The sequence below is a fragment of the Hyla sarda genome, chromosome 2 (assembly GCF_029499605.1).
Source record: "Hyla sarda isolate aHylSar1 chromosome 2, aHylSar1.hap1, whole genome shotgun sequence".
In the NCBI taxonomy this organism is placed as follows: Eukaryota; Metazoa; Chordata; class Amphibia; order Anura; family Hylidae; genus Hyla; species Hyla sarda.
In genome coordinates this window covers 231,988,493-232,007,855 of record NC_079190.1, presented here as the reverse complement: position 1 = coordinate 232,007,855, position 19,363 = coordinate 231,988,493, and the positions used below count along the sequence as shown (strand labels likewise).

At 43.1% G+C, this 19,363-nt stretch overlaps 1 protein-coding gene across 6 annotated transcripts in view; it reads right to left on the bottom strand.

Annotated features, from left to right (window-relative positions):
- LOC130355834 (S100P-binding protein-like) overlaps window positions 1-19,363 on the bottom strand; it is a 103,779-nt gene that overhangs the window by 10,040 nt on the left and 74,376 nt on the right. For all 6 annotated transcript variants that reach the window (XM_056556562.1, XM_056556558.1, XM_056556559.1 and 3 more), the window contains exons 2-3: window positions 9,830-11,231; window positions 4,746-4,843 (exon numbers count right to left, since the gene is read on the bottom strand). In XM_056556562.1, coding sequence (XP_056412537.1) covers window positions 4,746-4,843; window positions 9,830-11,209 — 1,478 coding nt within the window. In that variant the 5' untranslated portion in view covers window positions 11,210-11,231. The remainder of the gene's footprint in view (window positions 1-4,745; window positions 4,844-9,829; window positions 11,232-19,363) is intronic.

The window sequence follows — 19,363 nt, the reverse complement described above, 5'->3', positions numbered from 1 at the left end:
ACCATTAATAAACATCCCCTGTTTCCTATCACTGAGCCAGTTACTTACCCACATTTTCCCCCAAGTCAAAGCATTCTCATTTTATGCACCAACCTTTTATGTGGCACTGTATCAAATGCTTTGGAAAAATCAAGATATACAACATCCAGCGATTGCCCCTGGTGCAGTCTGGAGCTCACCTCCTCATAAAAGCTGATCAGGTTAGTTTAACAGGACCGATCCCTCATAAATCCATGCTGATATGGGGTCATACATTTATTTTTATCAAGATACTCCAAAATCGCATCTCTTAGAAAACCCTCAAACAATTTACATACAACAAACAATTAAACACTTTTGATACAATGTAAATAATAGGGATCGACCGATATCTTTTTTAGGGCCGATACCGATAATCGGTGGAGGTTAGGGCCGATAGCTGATAACTTATACAGATATTCCGGTATAAGTTATCGGCTATTTATCCCCCCACGACACCGCTGCAGATCATTGATTTAAAGCGGGCGCTTTAAATCAATGCACTGCAGTGGCTTTTGCGGTGCCATAGGCCGCCCCCGTCACCCGCTTCTCTCCCACTACCTGTCAGGGTGGTCCGGGCCATCCATCCTTCCTGTAGTGTCCGGCGGCATTCCGGGTGAACCGGTCCGGGCTGTCCTTCTCCGGGGGTGCTCTTCTCCACTCCGGGCAGGCTCCGGCCTAGTACCCTGCGGTCGCGGTGCGGTGGGGGCGGTGCATTATCGGCTTATCGGCAAGGTAATTGCCGATACCGATAATGCCCAAAATCGTGATTATCGGCCATACCGATAATCGGTCGATCCCTAGTAAATAATTTTAAATGTGTATTTGTAATAAACATTGATAAATTTTTTTTATACTTTTGGGTGAAAAAAATGCTGTCCCTGCGGCTATTGCCTGCGTGTCTCTATGGGGAGACCAAACACAGGAAGTGAGGGCAGGACAAGCAGGGCTCTGTGCAGGCTCCTGGCTTGTCAATCATTCTGCTGTGTGAGCAGGGAGCCGGTGCCCTGCTTGTCCTCAGTGCACAGGGCCCTGCTTGTCCACCCACGCTTCCTGTATTTGGTCTACTCACACAGGAGACACACAGACAATAGCTGTAGGGACAAAGATATGCACTTTTTTACCAATGTATATTACAAATATACATATTATTGTATTATCTACATTATATAAAAAGTTTTTGCTAACGACAGGTACACTTTAGGAGAGTGCTCATTATCTCAGCTTGTTTCCTGTATAAAAGACACTGGGGAGCCAGAAATCTTGGTGATGGATCAAATACTAATTTCAATTAAAATGTGAATTTAGGACTGCAACTAACAATTTGTCAAATCGATTAATTGACAGATTTTTTAGATCAATCAACTAAATCGGATAAATATGCAAAATTAAAAAAGGGACATTTTTAAAATGTATTGCTAAGAATACAAACACTAAAGCTTACAAAGTAAACAAGTCTCATCCTCACAAAAACTTTGCATTGCAGAGTAAAAGAAATATTGAAGGTCCATATGCTTAGGGCTGAGGCTAGCTCTCTTCTTACTAGCTATGTTGCCTGCTGCAGAGAAGAGGTGTTCTGATGGTGTGGAGGTTCCCGGTATACACCATTAGGATCTTGCTAGTTTTGTCAAAGTTGAATATTTTTCCACCAACCTAAAGGGTTGCCATCCTGGTAAAGAGGCTTTTCAGCAAAATAAGACTGGACTTAGTTTTTACGTTTTGAATACATTATAGGGGTTTTTAGTTCAGCAGCAATTTTCCATGAAAATTTCAAAATCGGAATTTTTCAAGGACCAGTTCAGTTTTGAAGTGAATGTGAGGATCTTTATGTTAGAAAAACCCTATAATGGACCCCATTATGAAAACTGTACCCCTCAACGTATTCAAAATGACATACAGAAAGTTTGTTAACCCTTTAGGTGTTTCACAGGAATAGCAGCAAAGTGGAGGAGAAAATTCTAAATCCTAATTTTTAATGTTCTTGTAAACTTATTTTTTCCCATTTTACAAGGGGTAATAGGTAAAAATATCCACCAAAATTTGTAACCCTATTTCTCTCGAGTAAGGAAATACCTCATATGTCGATGCAAAGTGTTCTCCGGGCGCAGTAGAGGGCTCAGAAGGGAAGGAGCGACAATGGGATTTTGGAGAGCGAATTTTGCTGAAATGGTTGTTGGGGGTCATGTCTTATTTAGGAAGCCCCATGGTGCCATAACAGCAAAAAAAAAAAAAAAAAAACACATGGCACATTGTTTTGGAAACTACACCCCTCAAGGAACGTAACAAGGGGTATAGTGAGCTTTAACACCCCACAGGTGATTGACACATTTTTGCTTAAGTTGGACGTGAGAATGAAAAATTAAAATTTTCTCTCTAAAATGTTGGTGTTATCCCAAATTTTTCATTTTTACAAGGGGTAATAGGAGAAAAAGCCCCCCAAAATTTGTAACAATTTCTTCTGAGTATGGAAAAACCCCATATGTGGATGTAAAGCGAAGGAGCGCCATTGGGCTTTTGGAAAGAGAATTTGGTTGGAATAGCCTTGTCGAAGCCTTGTGCGTTTACACAGCCCCCGTGCTACCAGAACAGTGGACCCCCCCATGTGACCCCATTTTGGAAACTACACCCCTCACAGAATTTAATAAGGGGTGCAGAGTTAGCATTTACACCCCACTGGCATTTGACAGATTTTTTGAACAGTGGGCTGTGCAAATGAAAAATAAAATTTTTCATTTTCACCGACCACTGTTCCAAAAATCTGTCAGACACCTGTGGGGTGTAAATACTCACTGTACCCCTTATTACATTCCGTGATGGGGTGTAGTTTCCAAAATGGGGTCGCATGTGGGGGGTTCCGTTGTTCTGGCACCATGGGGCTTTGCCTTTGTAAACACACATGGCATACAATTCCAGCCAAATTCTCTCTCAAAAAGCCCAATGGCGCTCCTTCTCTTCTGAGCCCTGTAGTGTGCTCGCAGAGCACTTTACATCCACATATGGGGTATTTCCATACTCAGAAAAAATGGTGTCACAAATTTTGGGGGGACTTTTTCTTGTTAAGGCTCACTATATCCCTTGTTACGTTCCGTGAGGGGTGAAGTTTCCAAAATGGGGTCACATGTGGGTGTTTTTTTTTGTGTTTATGTCAGAACCACTATCAGCCACCCCTGTGCAAATCACAAATTTAGACCTCAAATGTACATAGTTCGCTCTCACTTCTGAGCCATGTTGTGCCCCCGCAGAGCACTTTACACCCACATATGGGGTATTTCCGTACTTAGGAGAAATTACGTTACAAATTTTGGCAGCATGCCTGAGCAGTCAATGGCTGTCCAGCAATACTGGGAGTTATTTTTCAACAGCTGGAGGCTCTGTTTTGGAAACACTGCCGTATGAGACGTTTTTAATTTTTATCAGGGGGGGGGTGTATATGTAGTGTTTTACCCTTTATTTTGTGTTAGTGTAGTGTTTTTAGGGTACATTCACATGGGCGAGGGTTCACAGCAAGTTTCCCGCTGGGAGTTTGAGCTGCGGCAGAAAATTTGCTGCAGCTCAAACTTAGAGCGGAAAACTCTCTGTAAACCCGCCCGTGTGAATGTTCCCTGTACATTCACATAGGGGGGGGGGGGGGGGGGGGGAAGTTAACCCTCCAGCTATTGCAAAACTACAACTCCCAGCATGAACTGACAGACCGTGCATGCTGGGAGTTGTAGTTTTGCAATAGCTGGGAGGCACACAGGTTGGGAAACACTGAGTTCGGAAACCAACCGTGTTTCCCAACCAGTGTGCCTCGAGTTGTTGCAAAACTACAACTCCCAGCATGCCCGGAGAGCTGAAAGGCATGCTGGGAGTTTTAGTTTTGCAACATCTGGCCCTTCAGATGTTGCCGAACTACAACGCTCAGCATGCCTGGACAGTCTCTGCATGCTGGGAGTTGTAATCTTGCAACATCTGGAAGTGCACAGTTTGGAGACCACTATACAGTGGTCTCCAAACTGTAGCCCTCCAGATGTTGCAAAACTACAACTCCCAGCATGCCCAGACAGACTTTGGCTATCTGGGCATGCTGGGAGTTGTAGTTGCGAAACTATAATGCAGCATTGAAGATCACTTACCAGATTTTCACTGCTGCATTCTGCTGCCGCTGGTCCTCCGCTGTCTGCACCGGGTCCACCGCCGTTTGCCGCTGTCCCCCGCCGGTAACCGCTGCCATCTTTGCCCCGCTCTGCCCGGACTTCCAGAGCGGGGATCTCAACTTTGATCCCCCCGCCCCTGCCCTGCGATTCACCGATCGGCCAATCGCAGGGGATAGGAGGAGGTGGCACCCCTGCCACCTCGCTCCTATCCTTTAGGATGATCGGAGCGGTCTCTGACAGCTCCCATCATCCCTATTTTCTGGGCTATCGGGTCACCAGAGGCCCGATCAGCCAAGAAAAGGCGTGAATTGCTGGTCCGAATTGACCGGCAAATCACGACAATCGCCGACAAGGGGGGGTTCTCAGGACCGCCCTGGGCGATATGGCGGGATGGCTGCTGATAGATCATCCCGTTCCGATCACCACCTCCGGAGACGCAGTGATCAAGAAACGCAGCGCCGTAAATGTATGGCGCTGTGCGCAAAGTGACACGTAGCAGCGTACATTTATGGCACTCGTCGTTAAGGGGTTAAAAGTCAGTTTTACATTCTTGGTCCAATAATTTCCCACCTATCGCATATTATATAGTACCTGAATGATGGTCTAGGTAATGCTGCAACTGCAATCTGTGGCTTTTCTTTTCCGGGGCCTGAACAACCTTGTGCCTTGTTACTTGAAGAGGCCGCGATCTGCTCAGAGGGGAGAACATAAGATCAGTTTAACAGCTAGCTGTAGGGTTTAACATGTATCTTCATCAATCCTTGTTACAGTTCAAAAACTTGGCCATTACCACAATGCTAGAACAGTATAGTGGTCTAACTTGGGACCAGAGGCACAAATCAATGAGCAAAACTTATTCACACTTAGATGCACCATAGAAGAGCATGTTGCAAAAGGTAAATTGCTTTGACGACTTGCTCGAAGGTACTAAAAAGGAGGCCTACCCAGTGCTTAACCAATATGTTGCAACCCTTTTGTTGCCTGTTGGTATGCTGTATGCGGGCTTCCGTGTTCGCGGCCGCCGGGCGTGACGTCGCGCCCGGCCCCCTCGTGACGTCGCGCCTGCCCTCTCAACGAAAGTCTATGGGAAGGGGGCGCGACCGCTGTCACGGACCCTTCCCATAGACTTTGGTAGAAGGGGCGGTCGTGATGACACGAGGGGGCCGGGCGTGAAGTCACGCCCGGTGGCCGCAAACACGGAAGCCCGCATACAGCGTTCGGAGTAATGAACTTCCGGACGCTGCGTGCGGAGCTCCAAAAGGCAGGGCAGCGCACAACCCCTTTAAAGGGGTTATCCACCATAAGGTGATTTTAGTACTTACCTGGCAGACAGTAATAGACATGCTAAGGAAGGATCTGCGCTTGTCTTGGGGCTAAATGGCTATGTTGTGAGATTACCATAACACTGTGGCTATTTTTGTGAACTGGCTATTTCCTGTTGGAGTTTGTTTTCTCAAACTACACATCCCATGATTCCTTGTAAGTGTGAGGTAACTTTTCTCCCTTCCACACATCAGCCACCCCACCCATTGAAACACACCTGTCCTTCCTTCAATGCAATAGACCAGTGTTTTCTGACCAAGGTGCCTCCAGCTGTTGCAAAACAATTACTTGCAAAATCATCTCCCTCCCGCCCAGCAGTCGCTTCACCTAGAGAAGCAAAGACAAGACAACCTCTGAACACCTGAATAGTGATGCAATGTCCCGGGCCACACTGCAACCTGGGAAAACCTGAGACGGCAGTCATTATGTATGCTGTTAGAACAAACAATGGGGCAAAAATCACAGAAAAATTGCAAGACCAGCATCACACACAGGTACAGTGTCACAGGACACTATATTATGAACTACACTAACTTTACAGCCCACACAACAAGAACATTTCTGGAACACCCCTTTAAAAAGGTGGGTGAAATTTGACAACAATTACAAGTGATTGTTATCCACTGATAAACTAATACGGTAATCTGGTAAGAACGTCAACATTCAGTTTTAATGGAATAAACTGTATATAAGTACTTGAGTCCAACTTAAAATGGGTATTCTGGAGAATACATTTTACATTTCAAAAGAGACCAAAGTGAATAACAATATGAACCAAGACAGCAAGGCTTAAAAGATGGTATCCTATTCAATTAACATGAAACACCCTTTTGCCCATGTAATAAAACACACTTTAGGACGACATACCATTACTTGAGAATCCATTTATATGACTATAGCAGCTGAATACTGACATAATTTCTGGCATTGAACAAATCCTCCTACATGCTGCAAACACTATTCACCAACACTGCTGGTACGGGCACTGAGCCAGTGACAAGATCAGTTATACTCCAGAACTCACTGCTTAGTCTGTCTACAGCAGATATCTGTAGCAATTGTCACCATTCCCAAGGTTGAATTGTCTGAAGCAAATACTAGAAGAATGCAAACATTGCTACTTGATCATGGACAGCAATGACTTAAATGGGCACTGTCAGGTGTAAAAAATGTTTTATATGTTGTACAATAACCTGTCATACTTCATAAAACAATGTATTTACTTTATCTCGAAATCATGGCTCATAAAATAAAAAATAAAATAAAAAAAGACCACTAGGGGACCCAATACCATCCAGATCATAATCCTGTCTAGCTGCAGCATTATCATTGCCCCAGCTAAAGCACAGGCATGGACAAAGTCCAGTATATTAGGGTGGGACTTGCACTCCTCTGTGCTCACTCCTGTCCTACCAGACTGCAACATTAAAAGAGAGGAGTGGGTTACAAAGCAGCCTGCAGTGATTGGATAAAGTGACACAGGCCAGCAGACTCAGGGAGGAAGAGGAGTCATGCAGAGTGAGGACGCAGCACAGGATAAAAAACCAAGTGAGCAACAGAAAGAAGGTGTTTGTGAGATAAATATAGGAGCTAGAAACATATTTACATGATCAGGATTAGGTACTGAGTAATTTTGTGTAATATGACATTTGCTCTTTAAATAGCTGTACAGTGTATTTGTTGCCTATAGCAAATGCTCACAGCTTAGCTTTCATTTCTCATATTGGTAAATCTGGAACTGAAAATGAAAGCTGGGCTGTGATTGGTTGATATAGACAAAATCAGAGAGAGTGACAGTCTGATAAATTTAGGCCTCTGGAGTTTATTACATATATTGGCCCTGATTTATTAAGAGTGGAGTGTAGGTTTCTTTGTGGGTTTTAATTCCCTACAATTTTTTTTCCACAGAATTTACTAAGGTTTCCCTACATTTTTTTTTTTCAAACACATGGTCCCAGATTTATCAAACTGTGTGAGAGAAAAAGTGGAGAGATTCTCCCACAGCAACCAATCACAGCTCAGTAAATAAGCTGTGGTAAAGTGAAAGCTTAGCTGTGATTGGTTGGTTAGGGAAAATCTTCAACTTTTTCTCTCAGTTTGATAAATCTGGGCCATGGTGAGAATTTTTAATCTGCACCATGTCAATTGTTGTCTTGGATCTGTAAATATCCAGAAATATTGTGGATTTTCCTTATTGACTTCAAATGGAGAGGAGCGGGTGGTGGTAGGGTTGTTGAATTTCAGAATAAATCTGCCAGTGGTGTGGATTTTCTGGCAGATTTATTAAAAAACCCAAACTCTCAAATTAGCATTTGCATATCTGCAGTTGCAAATCCACTTCAATTTTGTGTAGAATTGTAGCTGCAGAAGATTTCTCAGCATTTCTACAGTGTTTGGCAAAACCCTAAGGCTATGTTTACACCAAGCAGAATTCCGCTGATTTCAATGGTATTCTGCTGCACTGTGCACACGGCAGAATTTCCACTAGAGATTTTTCTACCATGGAAATTCAGATTCCGGCCTCTGCAGACAGGTTCGATTCTGTGGCATCAGCTAAGAAATGCACGATGTCCATGGAGACAGCACTTTCCCAAGCGGTCCTATTGCTGCTCAATCAAGCAAATGTGTGAAATGTCCGCCTGTATTTTCCTGGCCGGACATTCTGCACATTTTTGGCTGTGTAAACACGGCCTTATAATGGGAAGGCTGTCAATCAGCATTCGGGTGGAAGACCTGCATCTCTCAAACACAATGACCCCTGCCTCACAGCTCTGACATACTGCAACAACAACTATTAGGCTAGGATTCCACTGAGGTTTTGTTCTGACATTTTTTGGGGGTAAAAAATGCCAGAAAAATTGCCACTGATTTTCCCTGCATTTTTTTTATTTTTATTTTTTTAACCTTTGTGTGGAAATTGCATTTTTGCCAACTTTGGCAGTCTCCCTGCGGGTGTTTTTTAGAATTTTGTTGGGAACCAAAAATAAATAAAATAAAAATGATGCAGTAGGGATGGAAAAAAACATTGTAGGGAACAAAATTTATATATTTTTTTGAATGAAATATTAATTTTCAATCTGGGACAAATTTATGTAACCGGGCAGGGACGAAAAAATGTAGCCGTCAATTTAAAAAATGTTTAAAGGGGACATGTCATTGTAAAAATAATATTTCTTTAATTTTGTGAAACTTTTAATAACGTATTTTAATAATGTGTTTTATAAAGTGTGTTTTTTTTTACTACTTTTCAACTTTATTCTCTCTATTTTCAACATTATTCACTGTAGGTACTACTACTACTCCAAACATGGACACCTGCTGCCATCTGTCCCTTACTGCAGGTACTATTGCGCCCAACATGGAGCTGTAATACCTGCACTAACAGACAGATCGCAGCAGGTAGGATAGAAAAGTCTATGTGTAGACACTCACTCAAGCCCAGGTGTGGATATCCACCAACTCCATTAGAAGCCCTTCATACAGATAAACCTGGGCTATTTTCAAAAAGAATTTCAGGCACTCACGGTTAGATGGTTAATTTTTTTTTTTCATTTATTCCAAATGTTCTGCAGTTTTTCACAGCTTTTAACGATGATATAGAGGCAAAGCATCCATACCAGCAGAGGTCTAGATGCACTAGTTGGGAGCCATCAGGGTCTGACGCGATGTTTCGGGGGAACGCCCCTGATTATAAAAGATGATCGCAGCAGGTGTCACTCCTTACACCCGTTGCGATCATCTTTTATCATCTGAAGAAGCGTGCAACACGCCACACCATGTTCTCTTCACATCACAGATTCATATATGCTGCTGAAAGTTGTGATTGGCCGGAGAGTTGGAAACCCAGCCTCACACACAAGTTTGTGTTACTACTGTATGCTGTGATAGCTCAATGTTTAGCACTTTTACCTTGTAGCATTGGGGAACATTTCAACTAGATGCATACACAAAGTAATAAAGCACAGCACAGAAGTTATTAGGGTTAACTAATCATGTGGCATATTTTTAAAAGGGGTTTACCACATTACATTTACATACCATGGAAATATTCCACTTAGATTTTAGAGCATGTTGCAGAGTCTAGCCATAGATTAGTTCCAGAGGTTTGCTATGAACACAACCTTAGGATGGAGCAGTTACTTGTTAGGACGAGACAGAATACACCAACGTCAAGCCAAGAAAAAGTCTGGCCAGTCTTACTCATATATACCCATTCTTGGCATGCCTTTTCCAAAGTGCGATTGGGGGGGGGGGGGGGGGGGGAAAGTACCATTAATGATGCTGGAGTCAATCTAAGCCTAGAAAACCCCTTTAATTCTGTAACATTCATGCCGGTACATTATGGTGCATACCTTAGATTTATTGTCATTTGCTCTTGGGGCACTTGTAGTTGGATCTTTTGGTCTTGAGGTGGACACATCATTCGGCATCCCTTTAGTTTCTTTATCTTCTGGCAGCTTTTGAGATTCTACATTTTGATTAGTTACAGAGGAATCAGTGAAGATGTTTTGTTCAGCATTAACCATATAGGATGTTGTGGAAGGCAGAGCCTCTTTTAATGGCTCTGGCTCAGCAGGATGATGATGATGACGATCCTTGGGCATGTCTGGCGTATTAAGAGAGAGGGGAGAAAGATCCTGAGCCACATCTGTTGTGCTGGAAGATGTAGCATGGGCTGTTGAAACCTGAACAGGCTCTAAATTCTGTGGGGGTAATATAGAATCTAATACTACAGAAGCGTTATCTTTAGGGGTGATGGTAGCCAATATTACACTATTGTCATCTTCTACAGAAGAAGCATCCCCAGGACTAATTGCCAAGAGATTGTCAATGTCACAATCAAAAACGAGGTCTGGGTCTTCAACAAACTCTTCTGCAACATCAGCCCCAGATAATGAGAATGATGGGTGCAGAGGAAGTTTTGGAGACTGTGAACCAGGAAGCAATGTAGTAGAGACTTCCTTTATGTCTAACAATGGTGTTGGCAGACCACAATCAATAACAGTTTCAGCTATCAGGAATTTAGGAGGGGAATCCACATTGGAAACTGTGGACTGGTTTGGTATAGTCACTTCTACAGGATTTATGGCTAAATGGCAAGGTGATGGAGGCATTGCAGCATAGTTGCTTATGTCTCCCTCACACTCTGGCTCTTCAGTCAAAGCTTTAGAAATATCCAGTGTTTTGCCAGGTGCATCTCCACCATTCTCACCTTCATTTTCTGACTTTGAAGGTGTAAATGTGACGACACAAGTAGTCACCTCAGTACACTTTTGTATAGGTTCGGCAGCATAGCAAGAGTCATCATCATCATCATCATCCAACAAGGTCTCAATTTCATCCAAAGTCAAACACAATTCTGAGTCATCTTCATTATCGGACGGTTCCAGTAAAGAATCATCCCACTCATCACCTTGCTCTGCACTTTTACCCTGTGGATACCAGGCTGGAGACTGTGGACTGTTTTTAGCAAATTTAGACTTTGTTGCCCATGTACGGGCAGATATAGGTGTGCTACAACTGAAAAGAGCATGACATGATCTCTTAACACAAGGGGTTACTGCTGTATCTTCTTCCCTTTCTCTTTTACTTCCAGTTGCTCGATCATTAACAATACTGATCTTTATCTCTTCCATAGTTCCTGGAAGTGGCTCTTCCCAGTCTGTAGGGTATAACAACACTTGCCGCTCAGAGCCTGCTCTGGGCACGGGAGGATTATTGATCCCCTTCATGGGTCACACTGCTCCAGATGTTCTGCAGAAAAAGAATGTTATTAATAGCACAACTATAAAGGCCCATTATAAATACAAGAACCTCTGCAAATATGAGCAACCATGTGCAAAATAATCCTGCTATCATCTCCTCACAATATTGCAATCTAAGGGTGCGTTCACACTGAGCAAATCAAGAGGAATTCATGCTGAAATTTATGTGCCGAAAAAAGAATTTTCTTTTCACGCGGAAATGGGGGAGAAAGAAGTGAAGGGTTTTTTCAGCCAAATTCAGCACAAATGAAGGGTTTTCAGCCAAATTCCGTGCGAAAACGATGTCGGCAGAATTTTTTGTTTACCATTGACTTCTATTGATTTCTGCTAGCAGATTCCGCTTGAAGAATGAACATGTTCTTACTTCAAGCGGAAAGGAATTCAGCGTCGGAATTCTGCTAGCAAAATTTCCGATGTGTGAATAGGACAGCAGAAAAAACATTAAAGTCAATGGGCAGAGGAGATGTGCATTCATTTGGAGCAGATAATTCAAGAGGAATTACTCGCGTAAATTAGTGTGAACAGTAAGGCTGTTTTCATAAACCCCCTCCCCCCCACACACACACTTTTCAGCAGATATGAATTTAATTATTTAGCAGTTTTTTTTTGTCTTTATATTCTTTTCGCTTCCTTTTTGACTTTTAATGCTTTTAAATTAAGTTTAAGAGAGTGTAATGGCATGTACAGTTACTGCACATCTGATGCACCGGCTTTTCTGCTGCACATTTCAATGTAAACTAGATGGCTGCACTGCCCATAGCTTCAAATCTGCAGCCTTAAATCCTGCACATCAAATATGTGCAGGATACTGTACGTGTGAATAGACCATTAGGGTAGGGTCACACGTTGTGCATCCACAGCGTATTTGATGCTGCAGATGCTCTACTGACCGCCCCTAGTGTGCCTCCTTTTGCGTCCTGCTTTTGTCAGCTCATAGGAGTAATCCACCGTAACAAGCAAACACACAGTGATCCAAGAGTTGCGGCGCGCATGTGCAGTATACTCACAGACATTGCGGGCACTCTTGGCCTAGCTCAGGGAGCAGGGGGAGCAACTGCAATGTCTGTAAGTACAATGTGCATGCGTGCCGCGACTGGCAGATCACTGTGCGTCTGCTCGTAGTGGCGGATTGCTGCAATGAGCAGACAAAAGCAGGATGCACGGGCACAGAAGAAGGCACACTAGGGACAGTCAGTATCAATGCTGCAGATGCTCTGCCTGTGACCCTACCCTAAATGATGACAAATTATAAACCCTCATATCTCAGGAACTGGAGGGCATATAAAGAAACTGTAAAAAAATGTATGATCTCTTTGGGTTGGCCACAGGTCCTCTTTAAAATACCTGAAAAGCACTTTAGTATCCAATTATATCCACAGAATATTTTTACTTTAATCCTTTATTGTATCCTTGTTTTTGCCTTGAGGACAAAGCCAATTTTAATTTAGTTTTTTCCTCCTCACCCTTTAAATCCTTAAAGGGGTACTTCACTGGGAATATTTTTTTTTTTTTTTTAAATCAACTGGTGCCAGAAAGTTAAACAGACTTGTAAATTTCTACTATTAAAAAAATCTTAATCCTTTCAGTACTTATTAGCTGCTGAATACTACAGAGGAAATTATTTTCTTTTTGGAACACAGAGCTCTCTGCTGACATCTCCGTCCATTTTAAGAACTGTCCAGAGTAGGAGAAAATCCCCATAGAAAACATATGCTGCTCTGGACAGTTCCTAAAATCGACAGAGATGTTAGCAGAGAGCACTGTGTTCCAAAAAGAAAAGAATCTTCTCTGTAGTATTCAGCAGCTAATAAGTACTGGAAGGACTAAGATTTTTTAATAGAAGTAATTTACAAATCTAACTTTCTGTCACCAGTTGAAAAAAAAAAAAAAAAAAGGGTTTCCACCGGAGTACCCCTTTAACGCTAAATTTTTAACCTACAGACCCATATGAGGCTTGTTTTATGTGGGGCCAATTGTTCTTTGTAATGATATCATTCATTTTACCATAAAATCACAAGAAAATGATATAAATATATATTTAGTTGTGGAGCGAAACTGACTTTTTTAGAGGGTTTAATTTCTATGAAATGCACTGCACTTTAAAATGACAAGTCCTCATTATTCTGTAGGTACCGATGATTGCATCAAACTTATACATGTTTTGTTTCGCCACAAAAAAAAAAAAAAAAAAAAAAAACTTATTGGTCCCTGTGGATTTGGCTTTGTTGCTTTGCATTCCTGTGGATAGGGGATAAGTTTATCTAAATTGAAGTACCCTTTAAAATGTTTATGCCAGGCACACCTTTCTTGCTTGTGCAAGAAACGTACATAAGCTGTGTGCAGGTGAGCCCTGTGTGTCAATCACACGCAGAAGATGGCATCAATTGAAAGAGGCGTTGCGGCCCAGGGCATAGCATATCCTGGGTCAAGCTGCTATTGCCAGCTCCAACTCACTGGTAGTGCAAAACATCAGCAATCATGGTGATGCCTGCCACAGACCCCTTAGATGTTCCTCCCCCTCCCAAATTCCGATGACGTAGCAAGGAGTTACAATTGTGGCTGGAGAGCTTCAGCTTACCTCCTTGCCACTGATCTTTATTTGGTTTATACAACCTACCTCAACCAGATTGAAGATAAGTATCTTTACTACTGCAAAGAATTGTTTAGTGTTTGCAATCAAATGCCAGGATTGCTGAATTTTGTTACTTTACATAGCAGAAAAATCATAAAAAATTACAACGTTTGATAAAATCTACAGACCCCGGCACAAAAAATGAGCCATCATACAGCCCCATATAAAGAAAAATAAGTTATATTTTTTTGAAAAGTAATTAAACAAAACTATAAATTGTGTATTGTAACGACCTACAGAATAAAATATACCTAATCGTTTTTACTGTTAAGTGCATTGCGTAAAAACAAAGCTTTATCAAAACCTGTCCAGAGGAAAAGTTGCCCAGTTGCCCAAAACAACCAATCAGATCTCTTCTTTAATTTTTAACAAGGCCTCTGCAAAATGAAAGAAGTGATCTGATTGGTTGCTATAGGCAACTGGACAACTTTTCCTGTGCACAGGTTTTGATAAATCTCCCCCCAAGTCTCCAAAAGTTGCAAAATTTTAGTTTTTTTTGTTTTTCAATTATTTAAAGAGTACCTGTCATCATCTAAACTTTCCCTGATCCCCATTCCCATCTGTCCCCTTCTCTAACTATGCCTATCCCTGTGTTTATTGAGGTTTAAAACACTGTGGAAATACCTTTTTTTTTATCCCTCTTCATTAGCTCAGGAGCACTGTCTTTCTGAGGGGTGGAAGGAGGCGGTCCCGGCAGGCATGATGTCACATGAAGCTTGGCTGGGACTCTGCTTCTGCCAGTCTTCCTGTATGCTGCTCTCCCTCTGAAGCAGTGTTTCCCAACCAGGGCACCTCCAGCTGTTGCAAAACTACAACTCCCAGCATGCCCAGACAGCCAACAGCTGTCCAGACATGCTGGGAGTTGTAGTTTTGCAACAGCTGGAGGCACCCTGGTTGGGAAACACTGCTCTGCAGTGTGCATACAGACTAAGTACAGGTGAGGGATGGCATCCTCTGTCTCTCTCTCTCTCCTGTGTCTCTCTGCACTAAAAAAGTCAATGCTGAGAACCAGGGGCTGAGGGAGCAATTACAGAGGCAGTGATTAAGATGAATGTTAGGGGGGGGGGGCACAGAGCAGGGAGTGCAGTGAGATAATACAATGTATAAGATAACGTGTGGTGAGGGGCAGGGGGAGGGGGAGGTGACTGGCTGTTATATGAGAGGCATGTGTAGGCTTGTAGCTCACAGGCTGGGAGCGAGTCCTGAGCTGAGAGCACTGAACTTCCGGTTGAAGGACCAGAGCCCTTCAGCATTAGTCCTAAAAGCTGTACACTTACTATGAAAAGCATAGGATGCTGCTTGCAGACCAGGCATAGAAGAGTGACCCCTAGTGGCCAAAAGTATAAAATGAAAAAACTGATATAAATATTAATATTTTTTAATGAAGATATATTACAATATGTCTTCATTAATGATTATGAACAACATATTAAAAGTTTTTGTTGATGACAGGTACTCTAACAATTTTCAATTTTGTTTTTCAATTTCGCCCCAATTTATCGTGTAGTGCAAAATTTTCTAGCACTGCCCAAACACACATACGAGTTTAACCCCTTAAGGACTCAGGGTTTTTCCGTTTTTGCACTTTTGTTTTTTCCTCCTTACCTTTTAAAAATCATAACCCTTTAAATTTTCCACCTAAAAATCCATATTATGGCTTATTTTTTGCGTCACCAATTCTACTTTGCAGTGACATTAGTCATTTTACCCAAAAATGCACGGCGAAACGGAAAAATAAATCATTGTGCGACAAAATCGGAAAAAAAACGCCATTTTGTAACTTTTGGGGGCTTCCGTTTCTACGCAGTGCATATTTCGGTAAAAATTACACCTTATCATTATTCTGTAGGTCCTTACGGTTAAAATGATACCCTACTTATATAGGTTTGATTTTGTCGCACTTCTGGAAAAAATCATAACTACATGCAGGAAAATGTATACGTTTAAAAATGTCATCTTCTGACCCCTATAACTTTTTAATTTTTCCATGTACAGGGCGGTATGAGGACTCATTTTTTGCGCCGTGATCTGAAGTTTTTATCGGTATGATTTTTGTTTTGATCAGACTTTTTGATCACTTTTTATTCATTTTTTTAATGGTATAAAAAGTGACCAAAATACGCTTTTTTGGACTTTGGAATTTTTTTGCGCGTACGCCATTGACCGTGTGGTTTAATTAATGATATATTTTTATAGTTCGGACATTTACGCACGTGGCGATACCACAAATGTTTATTTATTTATTTTTTTTACACTGTTTTTTTTATGGGAAAAGGGGGGTGATTCAAACTTTTATTAGGGAAGGGGTTAAATGATCTTTATTAACACTTTTTTTAAACCTTTTTTTTGCAGTGTTATAGGTCCCATAGGGACCTATAACACTGCACACACTGATCTCTCATGCTGATCACTGGCATGTATTAACACGCCTGTGATCAGTGTTATCGGCGCTTGACTGCTCCTGCCTGGATCTCAGGCACGGAGCAGCCATTCGTCGATCGGACACTGAGGAGGTAGGTAAGAGCCCTCCCGGTGTCCGATCAGCTGTTCGGGATGCCGCGATTTCACCGCGGCGGTCCCGAACAGCCCGACTGAGCAGCCGGGTCACTTTCACTTTAGAAGCGGCGGTCAGCTTTGACCGCCGCTTCTAAAGGGTTAATACCGCACATCGCCGCGATCGGCGATGTGTGGTATTAGCCGCGGGTCCCGGCCGTTGATGAGCGCTTCTTAAGATATCTTTATTTTTAGTTTTCTGTTATTCCCTGGCTTGGGACTCAGTTTGAGGTGTTATCATCTCGGACTCGGCTACAAGTCATTCTAGCTGGGCGGAGCTGCCGTCCGGCTCATGAATATTCATGAACTTATCCTCCTGGTCTAATTCTTCTTTCTCGGTCTGGTGTGGAGGGCCGCGCATGCGCCGCGTTCCATACACCCGGAAGCGGCGTTCTCCCCCCGGCTTCACTCAAGCTGCGGCCCTATACAAGTAAGAAGACGGGCTGCATAAGTGAAAAGCCGGGGGTGGGAGGAAGGGAGGGACGGAGGGTGTATTTATTCACAAACAGACCGAGAAAGAAGAATTAGACCAGGAGGATAAGTTCATGAATATTCATGAGCCGGGCGGCAGCTCCGCCCAGCTAGAATGACATGTAGCCGAGTCCCAGATGATAAGACCTCCCACTGAGTCCCAAGCCAGGGAATAACAGAAAACTAAAAATAAAGATATCTTAAGAAGCGCTGAACCATTTTTAACCAGGTAAGGAGCGTTTTAATCAGGATCACCCGCACTACAAGCCCGTGTAACAGGTTTAGTGCGGGTGATTCTGATGACAGATTTCCTTTAAGTGACTGCATTATTTGTCCAGATAGTAGGTTGAAATACCCAGCTTACATCTCTTTGGGGGAGATTTATCAAAACGTACAGAGGAAAAGTTGCTCATTCCAACCAATCAGATCGCTTCTTTCATTTTGCAGAGGCCTTGTTAAAAATGAAGAAAGCGATCTGATTTTTACTATGGGCAACTTTTCCTCTGCACATGTTTTGATAAATCTCCCCCATATATATATTTTTGTTTTTGTTAAGCAGTTTGAGGTAAAATGAGTGAAGTGATTATAAAATACAATTGGCCCCGCATACAACCTTAATATTGCTGCCATGGACACAAGACAGGGGCCCCAGTGACAACCCTGGTAACCCCCTTCCCTATACCGTCCTCAGCTTAGGGTGCATTCACATAACGATTTTACCATCCTACTCTTTCTCATGATTTTTTACCTTCAAATCGTACAAATCTGTATGCCAAGTCGTATCCATTGACTTCCATTCAGTAATCATATCCAACACATGCATCAGTCTTGATCCGCATCTGAATGTGCACGATTTTAGATCGGGGGTAAAATTGTGGTTGACCACGATTTTTCGCCCAGATTCAAAATCGGATCAAAATCATGTCCGATGTTTTTATTATACAGTGGTCCCTCAACATACGATGGTAATTCAATCCAAATGAACCATCGTTTGTTGAGGGATCCGTGCAATGAAAAGAATAGATAGTTACACTCATCTGTCCCCGCCGCTCTGGACCGTCACCGCTGCCCTGGATGTCGCCCTCCATCTCTGTCCCCGGGGTGCCCCCGCCGCTCCAAAAACGTCGCTCTCCATCGCCGTCATCACGTTGCTGCAATTGGATGACGGGACGGCGTGCGCGGTGACGTGATTATGATGACGGAGAGCGATGGCGATGCAGGGGATCCTGAAGAGGACGGTCCGGAGCACCAGGGACAGGTGAGTGATCATCACCGGACCACACGGGGCACCTTAAAGGGGTACTCCGGTGCTTAAACATCTTATCCCCTATCCAAAGGATAGGGGATAAGATGCCTGATCGCGGGAGTCCCGCAGCTGGGGACCCCCGGGATCATGCACGTGCCACCCCGTTAGTAATCAGTGCCCGGAGCGTGTTCGCTCCGGGTCTGATTATGGTCGACCGCAGGGCGGGCGACGTGTGACGTCACGCCTCCACCCCCGTGTGACGTCACGCTCCGCCCCTCAATGCAAGCCTACGGGAGGGGGCGTGATAGACATCACGCCCCCTCCCGTCGGCTTGCATTGAGGGGCGGAGCGTGACGTCACAAGGGGGCAGAGGAGTGACGTCACACGCCGCCGGCCCTGCGGTTGCCGGTAATCAGTCCCGGAGCGAACACGCTCCGGGGACTGATTACAAACGGGGTGCCGCGTGCATGATCCCGGGGGTCCCCAGCTGCGGGACTCCCGCGATCAGGCATCTTATCCCCTATCCAAAGGATAAGATGTTTAAGCACCGGAGTACCCCTTTAAATGGCTCTCCTGTGGCAGCTGAAGCAGTCTGCGCTGCCGGATAGCTGCTTATGCGATGGCCCCGACATACAGAAGCTTCGTATGTTGATGCTGCCTTCAACATGCGATGGCCTCTGATTTTGCACCTAAAAATCCATGTGATGGCTTATTTTTTGTGCCACCAATTCTACTTTGCAGTGATATCAGTCATTTTACCAAAAAATCCACGGCGAAACGGAAAAAAATATAATTGTGCGACAAAATTGAAGAAAAAAATTTCATTTTGTAACTTTTGGGGGCTTCCGTTTCTACGCAGTAAATTTTTTGGTCAAAATTACACCTTATCTTTATTCTAATCATAACTACATGCAGGAAAATGTATACGTTTAAAATTGTCATCTTCTGACCTCTGTAACTTTGTTAATTTTCCGCGTATGGGCCGGTATGAGGGCTCATTTTTTGCACCGTGTTCTAAAGTTTTTATCGGTACTATTTTTGTGTTGATCGGACTTTTTGATAGCTTTATATTCATTTTTTTATGATATAAAAAGTGACCCAAAATACGCTATTTTGGACATTGGAATTTTTTTGCGTGTACGCCATTGACCGAGCGGTTTAATTAATTATATTTTATAGTTCGGACATTTACGCATGCGACGATACCATATATGTTTAT